At 41.5% G+C, this 27,048-nt stretch overlaps 1 protein-coding gene across 3 annotated transcripts in view; it reads right to left on the bottom strand.

The window, feature by feature from the left end:
• The window catches only part of lrp4 (low density lipoprotein receptor-related protein 4), a 68,612-nt gene extending 49,754 nt beyond the window's left edge, over positions 1-18,858 (bottom strand). For 2 of the 3 annotated variants that reach the window (XM_011609881.2, XM_029846756.1), the window contains exon 1: positions 18,536-18,852. In XM_011609881.2, the coding sequence (XP_011608183.2) occupies positions 18,536-18,596 (61 nt within the window). In that variant the 5' untranslated portion in view covers positions 18,597-18,852. Of the gene's footprint in view, positions 1-18,535 lie in introns of all 3 variants that reach the window. The other variant, XM_011609880.2, reaches the window with a different exon arrangement.
• Between the last annotated feature and the right edge of the window lie 8,190 nt (positions 18,859-27,048).

Below are 27,048 nucleotides of genomic sequence, written 5' to 3' on the forward strand. Positions count from 1 at the left end.
TGACTGTTGTTTTTGGATGAAGTAAGTGTGTAGTAGGGCCTCAAGGTTCATGGAAAAATGATAATTATACACAGAGTATGTTGTGAATTACGACCAGGCTTGAAAATGATGATTATGTCAGTGTTGGAATCCATCCTATTTGAATGCATTTTTGCTCAACAATTTGCAGCCAGAATTCAAACCAGATCTGCAGTTCAACAGTCGAGATTGTGGTGAATCTTGAAAACATTTTAGGACCATCTAAGCTGCCGTTACATGTGTAAAGGAGAGGAGTAACCAGTCTAAGGCACTCAATTCCAAAGTCTGTTCATGCATTCAGCTAGCAGAAGTGGAAATTTGCCCGTTTTTACTGGTTCACCAAACAATTTAAGGATTTATAAAGGCTACAACTATGGAAGATGCATAACAAATTTGGTTCCCTAACCCTAAATTTATATTTTATGCTGAAATTTAAAAAAAACAACTGAAAATACAATATAATCTGTGGAGTTATTACAACACATTTATTTAACAACATAATGTAGAAACTACTGATGTGCCAAGCACTGTCTATGATTATTTACACAAGCCAGATTTACAGTCTGAAAGATAACTTATTTTCAATTTTCTCTGTCAGAACTTACGTTCCTTCATCACAGTTTGTTCTATTTAGATTCTTCCTCATTTTGAAGCGTCTGAAGTTCTTTATTTTTCACAGAGAACAGATGCAACCTACTTTAGAATTAAAGTGAAAAGGATGGGGGCCGCAAAAAGGATAAATGCCGGAAGAGTAACCAACTGCGGCACTTTGAAAGATAGAAGTGTGGAGGAAGAACACTGGCAACGGCAGAGAGACACAAGGCCATTGCTGCAATATACTAAACTTTGATCAAGTATGAAAGGAAAGCAGCATTGCCCTCATCTCCTCCTTCCTCTGCTCCATAAGCTACCAAACCTCAACAAGCAGCTTTTCTTCTGCTACTTCTGTGTGCCATTAGAAAAAAGTGGGAAATGTGGAGGTGTACGAGCTGCTTGGCTTGATTTGGCAATCAGTTGAGATGTGCATGGCAGAAGCCACATCATGCGCTGACTGCAGTGTCATCTTGGGGAGCAACACAGAGGAGGAACAAGGAGCAAGAGAAAGATGCAAATAAAGGTTCTGTCTCTCAAAAAGAGGGCACTTCCTCTCTGATGAGGTTTTTCAGAGATGTATGAAGTAAGGGTGTGGGAGACGAGCGGGATGCTGCTTTCAACATTTAGTATTCTCTTGCTTCTTGCAGCCAACACATCTGTGTCTCCGCATTGTGCAGGCCAACTGTTGAGAGGTGATGTGATGTTTAATGAACAATCTGCTGATCTTCATCAGAGCAGTAGGATGCGTTGAAATCTCTAATGTTTCCTCTCCTCCCTGCTGTCAACAACCTCAAAAGCAAGCAGCGGCCATTTTTTTTAAAATATAAAATAGATGATTCCTGACTAGCAGACAGGCTGGGGGGAAAAAAACAGCAATGATTAAGGGACCTGTTCGTAAATCACTGGCTGCTTTGGGTGGTTGAACTAAAGTATCCTGAAAGACTGGAAATGGAGGAACGGAGGAGTTTAAGGAGGAAGATTTGACAGAAACCATTTTGTTTTCTTTATGCAACTGCTAGTAATGATCTGCCTGACAGAAAATGTTACATTGGTTAATTCATGAAACCTGTCACAAAAACAGCAGTTGCTTCTTAAAATTGATGGCGATGCAGAAACGGCTGATTAAACTGTCGCTTTCCTTTTATTAAGCAAACTACAGCGAGTTGTGATTAGCTGCAGATTTCGGTTTAAAGATCAGGATTTAGATACGCTCGCCCTCCTTTGTGTTGTTTGCCTGCCTCAAATCATCTGTCCTATAAGGATAAGCACTCTACTGTATTTATTAGCTGAAGACCACGACACAATATATTTGAGAGGTTGAAAATAAAGGAAAGAAATAGCAAATGTAAGAGTGAAACCAGCAACTTTGAGATCTGAGGATTCCATGACATCCACACCCTACAGCCACATAAAACACTGTCAGGCACGCGAATGGCAAAAAGATCAAGTTTACAAGGCTGTAAATGGATTACAAGTTCCACCAAACATTAATGGGAAATAAGGGTAGCTCAAGGAAAACATATCCCAGCATCTTAGCAATTAAAGTGGTCGGTAAAACCCAATAAAAACAGACAGGATTAACGGCTAAAACTGGTGCTCAGGTGTTTTAAGATGGATCCCAGGATTATTTGGTTTTGATAACAAACACGTGGATTAGGTAAATGAAGCCAAGGCCCGTTTGAAAGCCTACACACTTCAGTTCTAAGCTGGGAGCAATTAGCTACTTACTGAACTTGCGGTGGGATGTACACACACACACGTACACAACAGACCAAGAAACACATGTTCTCACTCAAATATCGAATTCACGAGAGCACATATGCACTGCGCGCAAAATCTCGTTCTGCCCCCCCACACGTATACCTCATGTCTATCCCATTACAGAAGCCCCCAGGCTCAGCTTGCAGGCTGAAAAGCCCAATTTGTTTATTCCTGTGGGGATTATTGGGAGGGGGAGGGGCTGAAATGCATCTAACAGAGTGCAGGGGCCCCTCTTTCAAAGCTCCTTAATTACTGCTCCTCCTCAGCCCCCCAGCACCCTCCAGTACCTCCCGGAACTTAGCTACAATGAACTTGAGCGGAGTTAACTGCATGAACACTCTCGGGAGGTGTGCGCGCACATGTGTGTGCTTGAGAGATAAAGTGACAAAAAAGAATTTACCATCCCGAAATTCCATCCCCCGCCTCGGTCCCTTCCTCCTTCTCCTGTCAAGGCATTCCAACCTCGAAGGAGGTCAATGTGAAGCAATGAACTGGGGCTAAATCAACATCTCATCTCACAATCCACCAGCGCATCACCTGCATATGCACCTGTTCTAAGAGCGATAAGCATTCATCCTTCTTGTAGACACACATCAGAGCATTTCAGGGAAATCTAATCTATGGGACCATGGTTAGCACGGTGGCAATTGCAACACCCAAATTAAGTCTGAACTGGACTTACAGCAAAAACCTGCCAAATCAGCTACAAGAACATTTCAGCACCTTTATTGGAACAAATGAGGTGGCCTCTTAACTATTCTATTACCTCTCCTTTCAGCCATTACCCAAAAAACTGCACCTGAATATTCAATTTGCTATATTAGCTAAATTGCATACAAAGAACATTTAATGGACATTTCACTCTCTTTGCCCTCTTCTCAGATTCATTACCACCTTCCTCCTCTGACTTCATAAGGACAGAATGAAAGGAGAGATTTCACCTAAAATAAAAGTGAGAAGAAATAAAGAAAAACTCAAGAAGCAAAGGACATGATGATTAATAAGAGGCAGAAAAAGAAGAAACTAGTCTCACTTCAAAGATAGAGGCAGCCGGCAGTGCATTTATTCACACTTCATAAAGATTACTTTCTGAAAGACCTCCACTTCACTGACACCACAAATCGCCTGACCTCTGCTTCTTAAAAGGCACACCTTTGTGGAAAAATCAGTTGGGTTTAGCTTATCTGTTGCTAAAGGTATGCCTGTCCTCATCAAGTTGTTTCTTGCTCTCTGCAGCCAAAAATCTTTTCCTTCTTCCCCCCACAACCATCCTTAAATTCACTGACCACATAATCTTGTAAACTATTACTACATACAATACAGTAATCTGGTGTTTCTTTTCCCCAATCTACTGTCTAGGAGAAATGCATGGACTTTTTCTAAAGCGGTTTTGGTTTTGGTCAAACTTGTTATGCATGTGGTGTCCCATTGTTCTGGGACCTCTCCTCCAAAGTAGAGGACAGGCTTATTTGCCTTCTACATTTCAAGAGAATCAACTGCTAAGGCATAACTCCTCTCCCACCAGGGCTGCAATAAATCTAGGCCGATTTAGACTGTAGAGACAGCTTTTTGGACATCTGATGGTTTCAAGATCTGGCAAGGATTTAACTAACATGGGAGTGTCACAACTTAAATACACAACGCATCATTACTCACTGATAAGCGTCTTGGTTAAAAAAGTAACAAAATGAGGTGATTATGTCTGACATGTAAAAGTGATTGCCAAAATCATGAAAGCAATAGATTATGTGAAAATGCACTACTACGTTGTACAACTCAAAATCCTTTGAACTTTACAATATAGCCCAAAAGTCAACAATTTTATGAATTTGCATGAAAACCTGCTAATACTTGCTCTTTCAAACATAGGCTGCATGTAGAGTGCTATGCAAATTTGGGCGACTTTATAGGAGCAGCTTTGTGATCGATAGGCCTGCAGAGCAGCAGGCCCCTCTGTGGACGCAAGAGCGGAGGGACTTTAACTCTGATCTTATTTATGAGCACACAAAGGGCAGCACAAGGGTCCTTTTCGGTGAGGCCTGTTCAAACAGAAGGCTGATGTGGACGCGTCTTTGAGGGGGCCGGGCTGCATTGACTCTTGGGAAGAGAGAGGCTGACAGGTCAGCATTAAAGCCCTAAAAAATGGGGCTGGGATCAGGGGGTACCGAGGGAGGGGAGAGTGACAGAGCCCCAGCCTTTTCCCTCGGCTCCCCAGAGATAAGCTCAGACAATGCATCTGCACCATGGAGCTGAGGAGAACAGCAAGTACTGGGTGAACTGGAGTTAAGTGAAGGTGGGTGAGGGCTTTCACCTTGCCTCAGCTGTCAAACGCACATGTATGTGTCATAATTCTCAGCTCTGCACCTATGGTAGAGAAAAGAGCTAAATCAAGCTGCAAGACAGGCTGTTTTTCTCAGGACTGATTTGGGGGGTGAAGGGCAAAGGATCAAAAGCCTCAAGGGAGGAAGACAACAGTTTCATCCAGCTGGACGCTTCCCTCCTGTCACCTCAGTGAGAGGGTGCTGACCAGGGAACCATTTTGATGGGGGGCGGTGAGTATCCTAAATCTCAAACCAGCAGGATACCATGTTGTGCAGCATGAGTGTGTTTATGTAGGAGGGGGTGGGCTTAAGTCAGATGTGACACTGTGTGAGCCAAAGCACAGATCTGTCACGGCTGTCTTTGTTGCTAAGGAAAAAGGTGATCCAATAAGGAAAAAAGGAAAGGATCTAAAAGAGAAAGTAAGGGACACTGTAGATAATCGATTAACAGATGATGCACTTTTTTCATCTGTTTGCAAACCCACGCTCTGATATTTTTATGCACACAATAGAAACATGCATAAAACATAACACATAACACTCCACAGTCTGTCCCTACAAAGCAGCACAAAAAAATGCCCAGTCATCCAATTTATGGCCCCCTCAACCCAAATGTGACCCTCTCACCCCAAGTGCACTGACCTGGAAGTTACATCCATTCGGGGCGGCCATTTCCTGACTCTATAAAGGAGGCAACGGAACTGAAAGACACTAAAAACAAAAATGGAGGGGCAGAATCATTAACTACCAGCACAATGGCCACAACTGTGTTCAAGTCCGGCCTAGCACGTTGGAGAGGTCAACCTCTATAGAAAGCCAGCTGTAAACAGCTGAGGAAAAAAAGAACACTGGCCTCTGACAGGAACACTGGCCAAACAGCTGGCTATGTTCACAAACAACAAATGAAAAGAACACCAGTGCAAGGATTTGCTGGAATAAAAGGAGACCAGGACCAGAGACAGTGAAAGGAGACACTTGGGACAACTGCACAAGACCATTTGGCAATTCTTGTCTTGAAAAAGGGCTGGAACTTCAGAATCACCTGGAAAACAATATACAGTATATTCAAGGTTACATCAAGGACAAACAGCCAGAATTAGGACGGAGTATGGCAAATGTCTGGTTTTTACTCTTTCAGAAGCCAACTGAAAACTGCAAATACGGCAGAAACATTTAAAGATTTTATTAAGAACTCTTTCAAATGTCCCTGCAAGACTTGGACACAAAGGGCCGGTGTTGCACAGCCGTTTAGATAAGCCTTTGGCAAAGTCGACTGTGAAGCAGAGACGGGAGGGTGTGATGGATACCATGTTTAGATCCAGTTTGTACTTTTTGGTGACGCAAACTTGGTTATAATATGCAAATTTTAAAGCCGATTGTGTAAATGCTCATCCAAATCCTATACCACACAGTGGAGTAAATTGTATGCTAAATGAAAAACTGTCCCTATCAGCTTGGGTTGGGACAGTGGTCACTGGTTCAGAACCCTCTCCTGAGGCAAACACACCAGGAAGCAGATGCACATTGACATATAGACCCGAAATAAGGACGAGTATATTTAGCATCTGATTCTTTCATGTTCTCTCCCCTCTGCCGCCTTCTGCCTCATGCGCACCCAGCTTTTCGTTTCTTTCTGTCTTTCACACATTAAAGCAGCTTTGGAATCAAGCTGCCCGTAGAAGAGTTTTAAAAATTAACATTGCATATTTGTCAAGGCTTTCAAACATAGATTTTTTTTTTTGAAGGTGTGTTTAATGTTGGAAAAATCTCCAGCTGCTCTACAAAAGTCATGGGAAGAGTAAAATAATTTTATTCTGTTTTAGAAATGACTTTGTGTGATAATCTGAACAAATTATGGCAGTTCATAAGCATGTGTGTTTGTCTTAAAGCAGCATCAGTTGAGTTTGGAGTGGATGGGTTGTCCCACGGAGTAAATAGTGGCTCTGTTGTGGAGCAGTGAACCCAGACCCGTCAGAGTGATCAGGAACACGAGGTCAGCACTTGATGTTCTCTTCACGTTGTCTGGTTTATGTCACAAATCTCTTCTAGTCATGTGACAGCTTTTAGACTCGACGTTCATTGAAAGAGTATAATTGCATGAAATGCTAATGCATGACATAAATGACATCATGTGATCTAACACCAAGAAATGCACTTTAAAGGTGAATATGAGTTGTGTAATGAAACAACTACACAATGCAACTTTTCTTGTCTGCCATATGTAGAAATCTCAGGCTAATTTACATTAACTATTAAAAATCACAAGTGTCTTTTATCTATTACACAAAGGAGGTTATAGAAGCCATTAGCTGGACAAACTACCAGCTGTGGGTTCAATTATCTGTCATTTAAGAATGCAGTTTAATTAATAGCTTTGCTCCTGCTGAGCCACAACAATATACTTTTGTTCATACGCAAGCTTGAGAAAAAAAATCTGTTGTTAAAAAGATGACAAAAACAGCATGTTGAGCGATGATGTAATAGGGTTTCTGCTTGGTAAATCACATCTGTTGTTCACCTCCAAGAAAAATGTATTAATCAATGTCTTCATACCCCTAACAACTATATGATGAGCTTCTTCTGTGTTGCCTTGGTGATCAGCTGGTCACTCTGAGTACTGAGTAGGTATGCATTTGATGGAAGGGCACTAGAGCTTCTACTAGCAACCTTGGGGTAAAAAGTCAATTGTGAATTGTGAGGTTAACGGCCAAATGGGTAATTATGCCCCAAGTCCCCTGCAGGTTTTAGAGTAAAAATCAATTTTTAAGAGGGTTTGCTACAGGATTTCAAAATCTGTCAAAAGCCATTAGCTGGATTATTGAGCTAGCTATATAGCAGCTTATCGCAGAAAGAAACTATTTTTTGGTTATTTTTCTTTTCTTGTTCTATAAAAATGATATCTCACACACAAATCTGATTTAGTTTTAAGAAATTGAAAGAAAAGCTAGGTTCAATGGGAGAAAACATGCCAGTGTAATACTTAACATGAAAAGATGCTTGTCTACCTAAGCCTCCACTGGGACAGCATGTTGCAAAAGGTACCAGACTCAGCTGTTAGAGCAGAATGTTGGGGTTTAATGTGTGTATGTCACACAAACAACAGGGCTATCCAAGTGGCTCCTGGTAAGAGTGTGCATTGCTGTGGCATATGTCCAGGCGTACAAATCTGAGAAGAGAACTCTCGGCGCCAGACACCAGCTGAGTCTCTTTATTTCAGCCTGCTGCTGGAGTAGCTGGACAACTTGGCTGTGTAATGGCACCTGTCTAATGTCCACACCATACACACGCCATGTAAAAAAAAAAAATCATACTACTTTAACAAATGTTTGTATAGCAGTAGAGAAGAAACAGCTGGAGCTGCATATACGCTACCAGTGCATGTTCAAGTTTCAGAGGGAGATACCTTTGATGGCCATAAATCTGGGTCAATAAACTTCACAAACTGTTATAACATTGTCATTAAGTGGGGAGGCAGATGATGAGTAGTCAGAGAAATGCTTTTTAGAATGTATCCAAGAGTTCCATAACTGGATCAACATGGCCATATGTTGTGGAGGACAGTTAAACTCATTCATCAGAATGTTTCAGATCTCCCTACATTTAGTTGCATCTCAGATCTGAGCAGATTTTCAATATAGTTGGAAGAAAACAATTTAATGACTTTTACTTCACTGATGGGAGTTTTTCAAATGCCCAAATGCATTACTGGACCTTCTAAGGCTGCATTTAGCCCTGGCTCCAATTAAACGGTGCCCCAGATTCCCTCTCCCTTGCAGGCTAACACCTGGACATAGTCTGTGGGCAGCACGAGTCTCCTCTACAACCACCTTTTCAGAGAAATGGGTGCAACCAGACACATTATAAAAAGTTTTTGCTTCATTTTCCAAAATGGACCAAATTTTGTGTGGCAGGAAAATTATCCCTAGGTTTTCTTTGCTCCTGTAATCACTGGTTTAAAATAAACACACGGCAGTATTATATCCCACATTCAGCATCATTGTGCACTGTGGCAACATTAGAAAACAGGAACTTTAGAAAAATAGACAAAGGCATTCGTGGACCAAAGTCAATTTTTGCAAGATTAAACTACTATGCCATTGATATGTAATAGCACAAAGGTCCTGGGTTCAAATCCTGGCTTTGGGCATTTCTGTCCGAAAATGCAGAATCTCCAGTTGCTCAGTTTCTCCCACAACCAGTTTCTAGTCAGTCTGACTATGGCGCAGGCTCAAAACCTTCCCTTAGTGCCGCACAATCATCGCTGTAAGCTTTTGGGTTAATAATGCTGAGGTCAACATATTGCAAGCCCTCTAAACGTAGGCAAATTTAAAATGAGGACAAAATGAGACAATAATATTTGCTCAGCATAGTCTCTAGACAGCCAGTGCCACAACCATAACTAGGTGCTTCTCAGAATAGAAGCCCCATAGAGCAACCACCTAGCAACAAAGTGGAAAATCATGCTGACCCAATTAGTGGGGACTCTCAACAGAATTGTTGCAGTCCATTCAGACCAATGCAATCCAGACAGATGGTTCCCCCTGCCTTTTCATTCTGTGAGGTATTGTTATGATTAGAATTTCCTACTTTTGCTGCAACGCCAAAAAAAGAGACTACTGAGACTGGATACGAGAGTACCAGGATGAAATCTCTGTAACACATTAAAATATTTGTGTAATATTAGCTTCCAGTTCAAATTTGATTTGTGTGAGGACTTTATTTACTGAAACAAAAGACTTCTGTAATGTTGTTTAGCGGTCAGACATGGAAAGGACATGAACTTCTTTCACAACACGTACGTCCTTCATCCTGAACGCAGAATTAAATATGATGGCAGAAATCCGAGGGTTTTGTCAACAAAAACCTATTTAACCTAGGGTTAACTTCATTGCAACCCCGAACATGCAGCCATACAGAAAGACCAACGCATCTCTGAGGAGATGTTCAAAAGAGCCTCAATCTTGAAGCCATTTCTCGTGTTTACAGCTGTAACAGTCCGCTGTAGCAATTACGGACCTACATGAGATGCTGGCATCCAAATCTAATGTAACTCAAACATCTGAACACATCTTTAGAAAGAACTCACTGAGGAGTGCAGCTTTTGTTTGTAACACAGTTTCAGAGCAGCAAGCCCAATGTGAATATTTGAGAGAGGAATCATAAATTTCACACTATGTGCAGTACAAAAAAAAAGACTATGGTTGAGAACACTTGGTTGAGAACAAAATACTTTGAAGCTTTTCTTTTTACTTCCTTCTTTGTCTAGAAATTAGCATCAAAGGTTGTCCTGCTTATTATAAACATGAAACACTGGCGGTTTATTTTATAGCGTCACTGTGGGGTCAGACATGGGCTCTTATCAGGCACTGCTGAGCTCTCTTCTATTCTGAAGAAGCTGTTATGAAATGCAGAGTAGGAGTTGTAGTATTATACATAGCTGTCTGTTTCGGCCAACTCTTTAATCATTCACTGTAATTGCCGGGATGGACTTTGAACCACAGACATTTTTGTCTCTGCTTTTCATCCATGGCTAAACAACTACGGAGCAAAGCAGCCGGGGCCCGGGCACTGGCCTTGCACGGCTCCTCTCCTGGCCCCGCAGCCAGCCGAGCATGGAGGCGCAATGTGGAGGGGGGCACAAACCAAGAAGGGGTATGGGCTTAGGGTAGAACACAGGCAACGAATGGAGGAGTGGAGTGGCTAAGAAAGAGTGATAGAAGGTAGTGTACAGGCAGAGAACAGAGAGGACATAGTGGTGCATAATGGCAGACTAAGGGGATTTGGGAGCCTAAAGAGGACTCTTCCCCAATCACCAAGACCTTTCATGGAAGCAACACTGTGACAGAAGCGCAGTTCCAAAGCTTCCTTTTTGAAGACTCTGAAGTGAGCTGAGATTTTTAACTGCTTTTGCTAGTCTGACTCTAATGATAAGTCTAAGTTATAGAAAAATGAGTTTTGGAGGTGGAGGCACAGGAGCAAAAGAGGAGAAGAGGTAAAAAGGGGTGCTTGATTTAAGAGGCCATTGTTTTAACAAGTACATTCTGCCTCCCCCTCCTTTCTCCTCATGGCCTCCCCTTCAGATGCCCACACTCCACAGAGTCAAAAGGCGGCGTTTAGCCTCTGTGTGCAGAGAGAGGCTGGGCTTGTTTTGACACTTTGTCCTCCTTGGCGTCTCTGAAAAGACTCTGCTTCTATGGCCCACTCAAGTTCATTAGGGAGAGCAGCTCTTTCAGCCGCTTCCCCATTCCTGCTCCAGTCTTCAGTGGGGCCTCCAAAGCCCTTTACTCTTTGTTTAATAAAGACCCTCACCACCTCAACAACCACCACCTCTACGTCCTTCATCATGAGCCCAGCTGAGTTAGCATTTGTAGGTTAAGGGTCCGTTGAAAGAAAGCAATAAAGATGAAAGAGTGAGAGGAAAGAAGAGTAAGCATGAGGGCACACAAAGAGAAATTGCTGTGGGAGAGTTTTCTCTGCTCCAAGGCAAACGGGCACTCCTGGGTCAAGCGCTGCATATTTTGATTGTCTGCTTGTGGAGATTCGAGTTTCCGCTCAGACAATTTCAGGTGACATCACTGTCCATCACAGCATACAAAAGTGAGGGATGTCACTCTAGAAGGGCGACGGCACTCTGACATCATCCAAACCCAAAGGAAATGTCGTCAGCGTGTGCGAGAACTGTACGAATGTACATGGGCATAATTGGAAGAAGGCGAATATAAATGCTGGCAGCAGAAGGGTTAGATACATATCATATGGTATGTTCCAAATTGATTTAAATGCCAGTCTGTGCTGTAATTATGAACATGGGAGTACTGGCAGAGTGAGTTATGTTGTGCATCATTCACTTTTATGCATCGGTTCCTGATTATACTTCATGATGATCATCGCATTCTAAATGATTTCACAGACATGAGTGAGACTAATGGTGAGAACACGTGCCATCTGTTTTTAAAGAAGGCATCAGTAAATCTGCGTTTAAAGGGTTTTTATTCTCAATACTATTATTATACAACATATACATCTGCCTCTTTTCTTGTGGCAGTTCTTATTTCTTTCGTCTTTATAATGTGCATTTTTGCCAGTTTCTGTGTTCTTACGGGTCTGTTTAATGCCTTTCAACCAATTCTAAACAGACAGTTGTTGAGGATTTATATAATGTGTTTGTAAAATCCATAGGTGTGGCTGCCTGTCTCTTACAGTTATAAGGATGTCATATACATAACAGGTGGTATACTGCTGTTGTGGACATTCAATGAGGTGTGGTTGGGAAATGTGACACTGCCACGGCATATACTCGTACAGTACGCACGGTGATGAAGGAGTTCCTAAAGTTCCTTCAGCTGTTTGTACTGAGTTGAGTGACATATCAGTGTCAGTTGGTGTGTCAGCAGCAACCAGCCATAAAATCAGAATGGAGCTATTGCCCATTACAGAGCATGTCGGTGGCATTAAACGGATTGGTATTTTTTTAAAAAGGATGCCGATCGTCGCAAAATGGAGGAGAAGCTTCTGAGCTATGACCTCTTTTTAAAACCATGAATATATTCCATACAAATCTACTGGATTTGCTATATGGCTTCCTGTACGTACACATCAAAGTGTGTTAATCCAAGTGTGTGGAGGGCCTCAGTCATATCATATCACAATCTAATCTGCAGCTGGAGATGGATGATGTGAGAATTTGCGTGCATTTTGAAACAATCAGAACATGCCGTTGCATGTATGTCTGCCGCACACACACTGAGGGAGGTGGGGAGCCCTCATTCATGCATCCTTCTTGAAGTGATCTGAGAGACAGCTGCAGGACCCCACTGATGTACAGAGGGAGGCAAGGGTGGCAAAGGACAGAGGACATAGGCAATTTCAAATGCTTACAAAGGAAGCGATAATGTCAGGTTAAAGCAAATCATGCCCATTTCAGAAGACAGAAGCAAAACTGTCAAAAATGCTTAATGCCTATTACAAACTATAAACACTACTTACCTATACAAAGGTATAAAGGGTCCATCACAGCGGGTTAAAAATAATCACGAAACAGATGTATGTGACTCAAAAAGTGCGCAGACAGGATGCAAACTCCAGACTTCTGGATGAAAGCGTGTAGGTGCCTCTACTGAGCCCCGACCTTCAGATCATCAATAACTGAAGAGCTGGGGATAACAGCCAGGGTCTGAAAGGCTTCTGGCTTTTTATGCACCCCGTTGCAGTGATTCTCTAACTGAAGAAGACAGAGGAAGTAAATGACAGCATAAGAAACTGTGCCAGTTTGTATGAGAGTGCCAAGGATGGATGCTGAAATAATGTCACAATTCAGAGATCAATCAGAAGAAAAAGGTTGAGGCTACGATTGTATGAAAGGACAGGCTGCTGGGGGGCTATTGTAGAAATCCTATACACATGCACACACAGTTTATGGCCCAAACATAGTAACAGAGAGAAAGGCCGACTGTCTTCGTCACTGTGGTTATTTATAACCTATAGGCAGCTGGGTAGTGTGGATTTAACAAGCATTACTCAAACACACAAGTATTGGACACTTGTTGGGGACTATTTTCAGCTAGAGATTAACATACATTTTGTTCCCAGCTGAGAGTATAGTTAGAGATGTTTGTGGCACTGTATGTCAGCTTGTACCATGTTTTTAATCAAGTTCAGCAGCTGTAAAACTATCATCACATAACAAAGGAGGAATGATGATTGTTTCTGAAGTGGTTATTCCATGTCAAGATTTACTGGATGCCTTGACGTCTAAAGGAGACAGGCAAACAACTGTGGCCCAGCGTTAAAAGTCATTTATAAACCATATGTTTCCATGTGTGACACACTCTTTAGTATGAATTAGACACGCTAAGGATAACGGCTGCACTGATACCTAGTTTCCACATAGCTAGGAGAGAAATCGTAGACAAATGTTTTCTCTCTGTCTACAAAAGGATCCCACCATGTCTTCTTATCAAGCCAGTGTCCAAAAAACAAGTGGCTCATTTTTTATGCATGACTGGATCCACAGGGAGGATACCAAATCCATGGAAATCAGTACCCTTTCATAAGGAAGGCTTCTGCTGTTTCAGAATGTCATTAGCAGACACCCTAAAACAGCCCCGCCCTAAGTTATTTACAGCGAGAAAGATGTGAAGCTTCTGAATTAAGTTACTATGGATCTGTATGAGCACGTGTCCTTCAAAATGTCTTCTGTGCACCCCCCTTCCTGATTGTGCTCAGACTGTGAGTCTCCAGCTCTGCTTATCTTTCTGTCCTCCAAAGCAGACCCCCGCTGAGACACAGAACCAGAGTTCATTACAGCCCGCAATAATATGTAACCCCCGAGGAGCTTTGAATCTTACCTTATGCCCTGAAAGGCACCAGTGGCTATGATACAAAACCCCCATGTTGGTGGATATGGTAACAATAGAACAGTGAACGTATCATGGTGCATTTGCTGTCCTGGTGACGTCAATGGGCAAGCATCTATCCTGTGGGCACAACTCTGGTGTTATATGACCCTTGGTATATAGCTAAACTATCCCAAAAGTCATGGAAAAGCCTTATAAACACTTTTTTTTCCCTCTGTAATTCATAACTCTATATGGTCAATTTGAACAAAATAGTAATTGCAAACAATTATAATGGGGAAAAATAAATAAGGAATGATGATAAATCATTAAAAAGTAATTGAACTGAATACGAATCAAGAAACAATAAAACTGCCAGTGGCGACTACTATTGTCTGACTTCTTTGTTTCTTTACTGATGTGTTCTCAAAGCAGATATCTTTGACATATACTAGCCTTGTCAACATAATTGAAATGGACCCCCGGGCCATGGCATCATGTTCTGAAATCAGACACGACCCCAAAGACGAAAGCCCACCCGGGGGTGTCTTACGGAGGAGGCTGGCCTTGTAGGAAAAAATCCAGGTGATTTATTGGCAAGTTGAAGGAACCTGAGGAGAGGAGCTGTGGGGGGGAGGGTGTTTGAGGTCTGACATTTCTCCATATAGGAATGTCACGGGGTGGGGGGTGTTGTATCAAAGTAATCATAGGTTCACTCTACTGCTACCTTGGAGGTGCAATTCGAACCCCTCTGCAGAGAGGCACAATGCACAGTGGGGCTATCAGGTAGCCCACTTGGCATTCCCCACGGTGAAAACAAAATCTTTACAGACACCAACCTAACCAGCTAGACCAGAGGAGGGCACACCACACATCCAGGCAGCGGCTATAGCCTCAAACTGATGTACACAAGGACAGCTATGAAGACAAGAGGCATGAAAACAGGTGAGGGTCGATAAGAGGATCCAAGCATGACGACAGCTACGTTCCCTTGCCTGGAGGCAGCGCATGACTGACATCAAATCCGTACACGTCCCGTTCGTGTCAAACTCGACCACACGCAAACTCTTGCAAACTAGTAGATGCGCGAAATCAGAGGTCAGAAAAACTAATAAATAATAGCAACACTGGTAAAAGTTGTCGGTCCACCTAGCTACCGAGAGAAAAATGCTGATTAGCCTAAAAAGAAACTCTTGAAGAAGAAAAGACAAGGTTAAAAATACATTTTTAGAGCCAAATTCATCCTTTGTCTGTTGAGGAAAACTTCATCAACCAATCTTACCATAGAGCAAAGCATTCAGCAAGACCAACATTCCACCATTAATACCAACATAATTTGTCAAAGTACAACAAAGGCGATATCCGGGGCATTTTTCAGGACAAAGTTAAAAATTAACTTTTTAAATTATGCTTGCTGTTGGTAGGTACACATGAGCAATCACACCTTCAGGTTCTTGGAGATAACTGCAAGTGAGAATATGGTCGATTGTGTGTTAGGTTAGGAGAGGAGGGGAAATGTCTGGGGACTAATCAATCTGAGAAGGGGATACAGGCGGCAGGGAAGGGCACACAAGCTGCCAGCAACTCTAGCACAAAGCAAGGCAGCGTGGTGGAAAAACAGGCCAAACTCACTCCCCTCCTCACATGGATTTTACCAAATGTTTGAGAAATCATATTTCTGCCACGGCAAACGGCTTCAACAACACAACCTGACCAACCATTGATGCATTTGATGCAGCTGAAATTTGACAATTAAATCAAGGACAATTTTAGATTATCAGCACACAATTAGAAAAAATGTGAAAATTTTCCACAAATTCCAAGAAAGGAATGTACCTCAAATACATCCACCAATAAATCCATCATAATTGCAAAAAATGTATTTATATCCAAGTCCTAACAATTTATATTCGTTTGAAGTGGTAATGAATATGCATCCTTCTACATCTTAGCCTTTATTACTTTCATGTCATATGACTACCGGTACATCCATGTTTTTATGTGAACAAAACCTAACTTATAACTGACTACCAAGAGCAGTTAATTATCTTTTATCAATATCCACTGGAAAAATTCCTTGAGGTGTACTGTAAAAGCCATATTTTTGATCTACAGTTAGACACGAGCTGCATGAAAATACAACCTTGGGCTCCTTGATGCTATTGTGAACATTCATTTCTTCTGATGTCAATCACAGCCTACTTCTTTCCCTTTTTAAAAAAAACTATCATCATATTCAATCTTTTCTGTGTTTGGCTGCAGCACTAAAGCCAACCAATCCTCCTTCAATAAGCACTTGTTTTGGATAGTTGCCCAGCTGTCGGATTCATACAGCAGCATCGTCATAGTTTAGTCTTGCAGGAGATGGCGCATAATGCATGATGAAAATTGCATCCTGTCCCCACTGGATGATGGATTTATCTGTCAGTACACTTTACTGTAAGCGAGCCACAGTCTGCTGTAATGAGCAGCGATCCCGAAAGTGGAAGAGCACCAGAGACGCTAAGCTAACCTCCAAGCCCAATCAATAGTTGATTAGTTAATGAAGAGTGTCTAGTAGTGGCTATCGCATGGGTGGGGAGAGGGGGGCCACCGTGTCCCAGACGGCATCATTAAATCGTATAACATACGCCACAGTATGCCATTAGTCCAACTCTCCCCATTACTGAAGCCAGCAGACTTGGCCGAGAAAACATTTCCACTTTATGCATGCACACAAGCAAACAAAAGCAGAGTGATAAATGGTAGCCTTGGGTCATCAGTCGCGTCTGCCGGGCAGCCTTTACAACGCCATTTACTGTACACAGCATTCAAGAGTTTTTATCCTTCCACAATTTCATAATGGACCGCTTCCAATATAAGTTTAGGAAATTAATGTCTAATAATCCACATCAGGATAAGAACGATTGATTGTTTTGTGTGCAAGACTTAATTTAGAGAATTGTCATATATTATAGCATATATTGTAAGCATATTTATCTCAGAGTTTCCAACCACCGGATGGCTGAGGCATTAGAACATGTACAATTCTAAATGCAATTGAACATAAATTCAAGTGTGAAATCGAACACCAGAATCAGGTGATGATTAAACATTAAGCATTTCCATCAACTTTAAAAGGTTTTTCTTTTACTGACATGAAACGAAGAACATTAAGAGCTGCATCATCACAAAGGGCCCAAACCTTCAAATGGAACAGCATCAGTTGAAAATGTCAAGAGCAGCAGCTATGATTTACAGGCAGCGTTCAAAGGCGCGATGCAGGCCCACTGCCTTAGCTGCTTTATGACAGGCCAGCTTCATAATCAAAAATCCACAGCCCCCCTGCCTGAGATAAAGAGATGAGGCCACGGAAACACTGATGACTACATCTGAAAGGATGGAACAGGATGTGGATCAACGAAGGGGGCTTTTGTTCTCAATTGGATATCGAATTTTATCAGGCTGACATTTTAGACGTGGTCTCCAGGTGACAGTCTCCTGATGACATTTAGGCGTTCTTACAATTACCACAACCTTTGGAGGTCCAATTTAAATTTCCTTCCACCATCCCTCAAGATAAATCTTTTCATATCATCTCAGAAGTCTTAGCCCCCATGTGTATGACCGAGCATGTGTATCTGTGTTTAGAAATAGCCTTTAAAGGGTCCTTGCATTCCAGCGGCTGTTCTAACATGTTGTAAATACAAGGTGTTAGAGAAAACATAGGAAGGGGGTGGGGGAGACCACTCAGACCAGTGTTGTTGGGGTCGGGAGGACTGGGGGACAGGATGTAGGCTATGGCAGATAAACAACACAGTTCACCTGCAATCACAGTAAACAGAAACATTTTTGTCTTACATCTCACCAACGCTGCTGTTGTGATTCATTGCATGGTACTTTTTGTTAGCGTGCGACCTTTGAAAGACCACAGAATTCGTCACATATGCTTGTCTCCGTCTTTCATGTCTGGGTATTTAAGACTAGCTACAATAAAACAACAGCCTTGCTGGCCCGTGTGTTGTTATATTTGCAGCCCATCCACGGTGCTGTCTGAAGAGGTATGCACACAGGCCAGGTATGCACACAATATAAAGCATCATCAAATTCAGCATAACGTGAGTCTAACTTAAAGTATCCGAAAGGGTCAACGAATTAAAATATTCCCTGCAAAAGGTAAAGCAAAGTCAAGATTCGAGACCTCGTGAATGGAGTGAACGAATCAATTAAAACTCAACACTTTGGAACTTTAAATGAATACATTTTTCAATGCATAGACAAGAGCGTTGTCAAACAGTTTCTATTCAAGCAACCTTAGTCCAACTTTCTAATAAAAGAAACTCGACTGCAAGCTTTGCATGATCGAGATGCCCGAACAAACCTGACCAGGACAGATAAGCAGGCAACTTCAGAAATATGATTAAAAAAAGATAACACATAAATAAAACTAGTCATGCCCCTCAGATCACGCTCATATGAACTTTACAGCCCACACTGGTTGCTTTTCATAAACGGTCTTTTTCTCACCTGGACTGAGGCTGGGCAGTAAAGTTATCAGGGAGACCCATAGCACCGCGGTCAGCTGCATCTTGTACCCCGCTTTTCAGTCGCTTCTCCGGGCTTCCCGTTTCCCTGTTCTTCTCCTTACTGTTTAAAATTAACGCACTTTAATTGCGAGAAGACGCTCCGGCTTGCACGCTAACTCTGTACCATGACTGACCGGTTAGTCCTTTTACTCTCCCCGGCCCCCTCCACCTTCACTTCTGGTGTGTGATGAGACGACAAAACCGGGATTAAAAAGTTAACTCTGCGGGGCTCAGCTCGGCTCCGGGGTACAACAACTTGTGCTCTCGCTCGCGACGCTCCGGTTACCAAAATGAGCTGTGGACCGTACCAACCGCCATCCGCGGGGGTGAAAATTGCGATTAAGCCGTTATCTTAACAAAACCTGCGTAAAACAGAGCAGCGAAGATTAATTGACCACACGAGAGTTGTTGAAAATTTATAAATCAACAATTATGTAGCTCAAAAACACAGTCATTGCAAAATTTTTGTTTTTATTAAGTGTTGTGTTACCCCTTTGCTTACTTCCCACTCCTCCAAAGAAATGGAGCCGTCCTAAATCTCAGTCTTTCGTTGTGTCATTTCTTTAATTTTTTCAGGTTGATCTATTAATCAAAGAAAACTTGGGAGTAGGCTTGTGTAAATTATTTCTGTTCTCCAAACTCTGTCCCCTTTCTCCATATCTGTCTGTCTTCATATATTGTGTGGCCAGTGACGGATTAGGGGGCCAAACGGTCCTACACATGCATAAGGCAGCACTGGCAGAACACTGGTCGGAATGCTCCAAAATGTAAACAGGACCAGTTTGGGTTAAGATGTATTCTCCTCAATAATAAGTTCAGAGGTGTTAAATGCAACTGTAAAATCATGAACTCCTATTTAATGTATACACCATTGAATAAGAAGACAATGTCATTGTCGTTGTTGATGATACAAAGGAAAATGGTGAAAAAGGCGATAACAAAAAATATCTTCAACAAATCTTCATGATATGTGCATATTTTCTTTTTGTTTTAATAAGAACCAATATAAGGTTTGCAAAATGCAACGGACAGTAGATCACCTGTCTAGCACAATGGACATAACATTAAAAAAGGCTTGACTACTGCTTTTCTTTAATATTAATTGCACTGGCAGTACCTGCAGCCTGCATTGAGGAAAAAGCCAGTGATCTTTGATAGTTATGCAATTAAATAGTTTATTTTCACTTATCTTTTATTTATTTGTATAAATTTGTGGCCCTAGGCAATAAAATAGCTTTGCCAAATGGTAATGTCCACTTCTGACTGTGCATGGGTAACAAAAACGAAAAAAGCTTGTCTGTTCTTAGTGGTAATTAACCCAAAGTAAAGTTACAAAGTCATGAACAGTCCACATTTTTACAAAAACAAAAAAGATTAAATAGATATAGAAATAAGCTAAAAATGTTGCTATCATAGCATTTTTAGATGCTGTTCAAATACTACAATATTTACACTGTGTGGCCATATAACTAATTTCAGAAGAAGTTTGTTTACAGTCAAGTCAAACAACACTAAATCTTCTTAGAAGAACTCAAGTATAATTACTCAGCACTGGAAGTGTTCCAATTCTGGCTGAATCAGAATTATATTTGATGAAGAAACATTGTGACTAGTAAATATTAGGACAGAATTTTGTGATAATTGTTTCTGCCCTTCTAAAGTGGCTGAATGTCTTAGCTCTTAAAACAAGGAGTAAGGGTGCACTTTCTAATTACCAAGCATCTTCAGTTAAGATGCGAACTCGCGCATCTCTTCTAAACAGGAAATCATCATTCAGTGCACGCCTTCCTGCCACCCTTCCGTGGAGTGTCCATCAGAGTATTAGATTTCATTCCAATAAAAGTGCAGTGCCCGTTCATGAGCGCACACACAGCATTATAATGAACAAACCGTTGTCGTGGAATAAGAGTAATGAAAAGCAGGTATTTATCTTTTATATGTGACCACTGATGCCACAACGATTGGGGATCATCTAAGTCTGTTTGACAATAGATGGTAATTTTTGTCAGTATAGTACGAGTGTAGTTACTGTTAGCTATTTCTCCATGACTGAAAGCCAGATGTACCCCAAGAGTGAAGGATTTATGATGATAAAGCCTTGCTGTTGTTGATCACATGTGTTAATTCTGAATAGTGAAGTAGTGGTTAGCGTTACTGTCTCACAGCATGAACATTGTAGGATCAATCCTGGGCTACAACTATGTGGTGGTGTGTGAGTGCTCTAGCTTATCCCATCAAAAATCAAGCAGGTTGGGATGGCTCACAGGCCATCATTGAGGATAAAAAAATATTTTTTGAAGGCACCAGTCAGATGGAAAACCTCTTTAGCAGGTTGGGATGGCTCACAGGCCATCATTGAGGATAAAAAAATATTTTTTCTGATGTTTCTCACTATAAGTTAATGCTATTATTATTATTATTATTATTATTATTATTATTATTATTATTATTATTATTATTATTACTACTACTACTGCTACTATTCGGTTCCCTTATTGGTGCGTCAAAAAACGCCACCTTGTGGCCATTCCTGATGTCAGAACATACTGAAATTCCCATAAACTCTAGAAGGTGATCTGTGGTCCAGAGCTTTTGATTAATCTTAATCTTTGTGGGCCATCTAACTTTAACTTTATGCCATTACAATTTTGGGACAAACTCTTCCTTTAAGCCAGGCATGAGCTCCACTGAAACTTTTTAGTGTGGCAGACTAATACATCTGCAAATCAGAGCCTAGGCTCTGATTTGAGGCTTTGAGAGAATGCTGAGAATTAGGATAAAGGCAAGATGAGTGTGGCATTCCTGTTGGTTTGTGGGGAGCTGATCCATGATCCAGTTCTGGACATGTTGAACTCCGGGCTCCTGGCCTGGCTGTCGTGTGAGCCGGTAACAGCTGTGGCCCCTTTCAGCTCCCATCTCATGTCAGGCTGAAGAGAAGGAGACATTTAATTATAACCTGTGATTAATGTGTCCACAGAGGGATAGGCTGCTGTCTGAGTCTCTGCGCCTCTCAGCCTCTTTCTCACTGTTTCCCACATTCATAACTTTGCACGGTCCACAACACGTTCTTTCGATAATCTGATTAAAGTTTAAACAGTCTAAAAGTCACACTGGTGCTTCTCTGCCTCTGCCCCGTGTCTGCCCTGTCGCTTTCAGTGGCATCACCGGTATCTCACACCTTTTGGTCAGCCAAACATATGGCTGTCAGAATAGCTGTGCATGTGTGCTTGTGCTAGTCAGTGCTGTGAGAACAGCTGTGGGCTTATCATGCTCGCTTCCGGTGATAAATAAAGGAGCGCGCTGGGAGATGAGGAGGGCGCAGATAGAAGATCAAGCAGGTGTTAGAAGTTTATTTTTGGCTTTTACGTGCGGTACATGTGTAAGTACGTCCCTGTGTGCATGGATGAATTCTCCTTTGCTGTCCACTGCTCGCATATGTGAACATTCTTCTTAGATTAACACAGGATCCGATGATTTCCTGAACATCAATCTTCCTTTCACATTCACACACACTGTTACATGTGCAATAATTACAAGTGAATGCACACTTTAAAGGAACAGGGTGATAGGTGTTGTATTAAGTTGAAACACGAGTCTCATGTTGGCATGAAATAGATACCAGAATAAAAGCCATTCCATTTTACCAGACTATACCAGGGGATTTAGCCTGGATTAGACCTTAAAAGAAAATCAAGTTTTACTTTAGATCACAGGGAGCTAACTTCTCACTGTTGGTCTGACATATCCTTAGGGTCCACTATATTTGGAATTTAAAAACATGTATTTTTAGTGATCCTAAATGCAGACAAAGGGTCATATAGAAAACCACGCATACCAAGCCATAGGGAACACAAACCCTGTTCTAGCATGCAATCAAAGGCTGAAAATACCTGGGACAAAAAGTATGAATTCCTTTCTGATTCTCTTAAATGTTATGTGTATTATTCTTCACGTTATCAATTGCCCATGCACTTTCATCTAAAATGACTGTTAATCTGATAAATCTGAAGGATTTATTTCAGCTTTCGCTCACATAATATTGTAACCTCCAGAAAGTACACAATAGCAAAGACACAGCAGACACATTTGGATTACAAAGGAAAGCAGACATCAGTTAATCATTCATTTACAGCAAATGTGAAAGATTGTTCCAGCTAAACCAATAAATATTAGTTTTAAATGTTTTATATTAATAATTCACCTTAATTACGTAATTTAGTTGAGAATCCTTAGTTCTTGGACCTTTCACTAAACCTACTGTATATTTGTCAAAGGATCACATAATGTGTAGTGAATCACACATGATAATTAATGTAGAAGCTCTGCAGCTACAGGCAGCTTTTCGACTTCTTTAGCAATGACACAGAGCTTGGTTTGACAACACATTTAATTCCCAGGCCTGTCTGCCTCATTGCCAGTCACAACAGGCCCCAGGTTTCAGCAAACAAGCGCCGATTAAACAGGATTTAGCTACCTGCCCGAGATTATCATCAGGAAAAAAAACAAACGGAGGCCACAGGGTCAGAGAATCTCAGCTTGTAGCAGTCCCTAGAGGATAAAAAATATGTTGTCAACAGCAGAATATAATAATAATCATTTAGAACTGTACAGAATTTCACAAATCTACAAATGAATTAAAGACAAGAATCTAAAGATGATCTATTTTCAGTGATTCCAAACAAAAGCAGAGCAAAAGGTCACGTAGAAAACAACATCCACCAGAGAGGGGAACACACTCTCTGCGCCAACATGAAATCAAAGGCTGCGAACACCTGTAAAAATGTATTAAATGCTTTGTGGCAGTTGCGTTTTCGCTCTGCATCTTCATAATGCAATCAATCATGTATGTCCAACTGATGATGACTTCAGATTTCTGTTAATCTTATAAGAAGGAATTTGTTTTAGATCTGTGCTGCTAGTGTCGTATCTTACGAACTCCAGAAAATACTCTGAGGCAAGACGCAGCAGGCAAACTATTACAAAGAAAAGAGAAACATTTTTATCAAGAGTGACAATAATTCAGAGACAGATGCTGTATATAGATGACATATTTCAAATGGAAAGGTAACAGAAGCCAGCTCTGATTTCTGACTTCTCCATTGTTTGCTGCAGTGACAAACATAAAGCAGAATAAAGCTGGATGACGGTAAATCCTCTGAACAAAGCATCACTTTCACCTGTTAAAACATTCCATCTCTCTCACCGGGGCCCTGCTTTGTTTTGAAAGTTTTGTACAAACATTACAACATTAATTATATTTTACGGGCATCGGGTCCGTTGAGATCTTTCAACGTGACCAAACAAACCTCATGATAGTTATTTAGACTTGAAAAAACGCCATCAACACCTACACGAGCCCCACCGCACACATTCGTGCTTGCTTAAACTTTCAATGGATAATAAATACATAAGTAAGTGACAGCACATTCTTCTCCCGCACAAAGTACACACCAGTAAACCTGCATGGCCTCGTGCACCTGGTCTGTCGGCATCAGGCCTTGAAAGCCCATTAGAAAGGTTGTGAATGACTCAGAGAGCCAGAGGCACCGCTGTTACTACAGACGCCCTGATCGTCATCCTCCAAACCCAGAGGGAGAAAGCAGGAGTCATGGTGAAGCTGCAGCGTCTGGATGCTTGTGATGGGGCAAGAAAAGGCTTTTGATTGTCTCAAACTAATAACTTTGATGTGTTTTCATGTGTAAAATTATCTCTGAGAGCATTTTTCCCCCTGAAAACCAGGAAAAGAAAATACAGGAGAAAAAAAATGTACAAGAAGAATAAAGTCCACAATTTTAAAACTTTACTTTAACAATTTTTAGTCATTATGATTTCTACATGTATATATTTGTAACACTATCCAATAGCCATATAAATTAATAATGTATGCTTAAACATCCATATAAATATATATTTCCTATATATAATATCATATCATCTGAAAATAAATTAATGAAGTTGAATAGAAGCAGTTTAGAGCAGTGAAAGTGACATATGTGGCACTAATTGTTCTATTTTGCATATTATTGCTACACCGCAGGAGTCGACCTTTGACAGGTCTCCAGTGGAGCGGCAGGGACGAGAACCTGTGTCCAGAAGGTCACAGATTAAAGTGAACCTAAAGATTAAAAAAGCTGAAAACAAAAGAAAAAGTCAACTGTGAGAGGCAGCTACAGTATGTGGAGAACATGTACGCTCCAGAGTAGAAGCCCGAGTTTATTTAATAATTATAGGGCATACGGTCAACTGCTGCCATGAGAGCATTTAAGTAAGTAGTAAAAGAATAAAGAACTGAGTCAAAGTGTGTGATATTACAACAAGGTAATGTAAAGCAGCTTGTTTGATCGCTGCAGGCGGGAACAGCGTGTGGACGGCTGCAGTTGAACCCGGCTCTGACTGCATGCGTCACATTTTCAGCCACAAGGAATGGGACCAAATATCCAGCATTGCAAGCCAGCCATGCTATAAAGCTCCAATGTTTATGGTGGGACCATTAGTGAGAGTGTTTCTGCGTTCACAGCGGAGGCTCTGCCCACTGAACGGCTCTAGCCACTCTTCAATTACAGAAGGGTGCATGGTAAACACATCAGTCCAACATGGCAAGATGTGTAAGGGTAGTGAGCACAACCAACCTGCATCAGGACATTATGACTGTTCTCTATGAGAAAATCCTTTAGGCCTTAAAGAGCAGGTAAACATCTGCAAATGGAGACTCGAGGGCTCAAGAAACCGAGAAATTACAGTCTGTCATGCCATTATTTCTTTGTAGGGAAAATCGACCAATGCCATCTTCACGGAGACACACACTATTGTGTTTCAGTGAGGAAAGCATTCAAACAATGTGGATGAAAATGAAAAGAAAGAGAAAAAGACCATTTTGAAAACAACCATTTCACCCCAGCTTTCTATTGTCATTTTGGATTCAGGAAGCCCAAACCTTTACAGCCTTTAATCATCAATCTATGTGTGTGTGTGTGTGTGTGTGTGTGTGTGTGTATGCTTCAAATTACACAGCAAGTGATGTGTACTTTAAACCTTCTCTATGAAATTTCTGTTCTCATGCAATTGTCGCTTTCAGATTTGAACAAAATGGCAGGTCACATACATAACAGGCTGTAATTATGTGACAGTTTCTTTCATCCACATGTTCCATCACAAATACAAAGCTGGTCGTGTGCTCTGGCAAACAGGAGTTCAGCTGAGAGACAAATCTTTTCTACTGGCTGTTTCACTGCTCTCTATTTTCTTTTTGTGCTGCTGTGAATGGAGTATAATTGTGAGCCCCCCCCCCCTCCCTTTTTTTCTCCAAAGCAACTTTTCCTGCCACAGTTGGAGAGTGAAAGAACGCTCAGAGACCCCAGCAACAATCAAAAACGTGCAGACATTATGTAAAGGTATAAATGCGTGTACAAAACCTCTGGATCCCTGGCGGCTTTTCTAGGCTTGTCAGGCTTTTCATCTTCAGCCTACTCAATTCACATCTTCACAACTGAGTTTTTTTTAGAACTTTCAAAATAACAGGTTGCTCTATATGCAGGCTTCCATGCAAGCTGCTTTTCTTTGGGCGATATGTGCAGAGGTGGGGCCTGCAGCTGTGTCAATAGGCTACCGAACAATCCTAAAGCAGCCTCAAAACCCTGCACAAGTCCTTTTATGTGAGCCTCCTGGCCTGTTTACACTCCTTACACCTGCGTTAGAGGGAGGAGCGGCCTTATACAGTTTGGTGTTAAGGTGTGTGAGTGGACCTGCTGACTGATGAGCGGCACCTGTTATGTAAAAATGGACCTTATGAACTTGGAAAAGTATTTTAAATGATTAAATCGCCAACATTATCTTCTAAACTGTAGTGCATATGAAAAGTACCGAGCAAAAATGTCTGGGGCCAGACACTGAATAAAAGAAAATCTGTATTACATTGAAGATCCCAGAGAAACAACTTAACAACATAAGCAAATCAGTGTCCTGGCACCAGCCCGACCCGGCTCGTCCAGCCGCTGGCCACAGAATTCATTTCATGCTTCATCTCTTGGCCTAAAGAGGCGAGACAGAAAAGGCCCCTGTGATAATTGTCTTTCTGGATCGGCCGTGGACAAAACAAGTTCACGGACGTTTTTTTTTTAACAAATGAGGAGTCAGAGGGATGGCTTACAAGCATGCCAACACACCCATATCACACTCTCTCTCACACACACACATGTACACAAGTCAACAAAGGAGAAGTCAATCCTGGACAAAAGGCAGTATGATTTTTGACGCCACGGTAAACTGCAGGGGACATGAGTGGCTCACAACACTGAAGAAGAAAACAAAGAGTACAGGCTCACGTCAGCGCGGAAGAGGATCGGCTCTGTTGGCTTCGTGGAGCTGTGAGAACCCCCCTTCCCCACCAAGGAATATTTAAAGTAATCACACACTCTCGGGTCTATTATTATGTTAAATTTCACAAATGCTTACTGT

The sequence above is a fragment of the Takifugu rubripes genome, chromosome 13, assembly GCF_901000725.2.
Source record: "Takifugu rubripes chromosome 13, fTakRub1.2, whole genome shotgun sequence".
Lineage (NCBI taxonomy): Eukaryota > Metazoa > Chordata > Actinopteri > Tetraodontiformes > Tetraodontidae > Takifugu > Takifugu rubripes.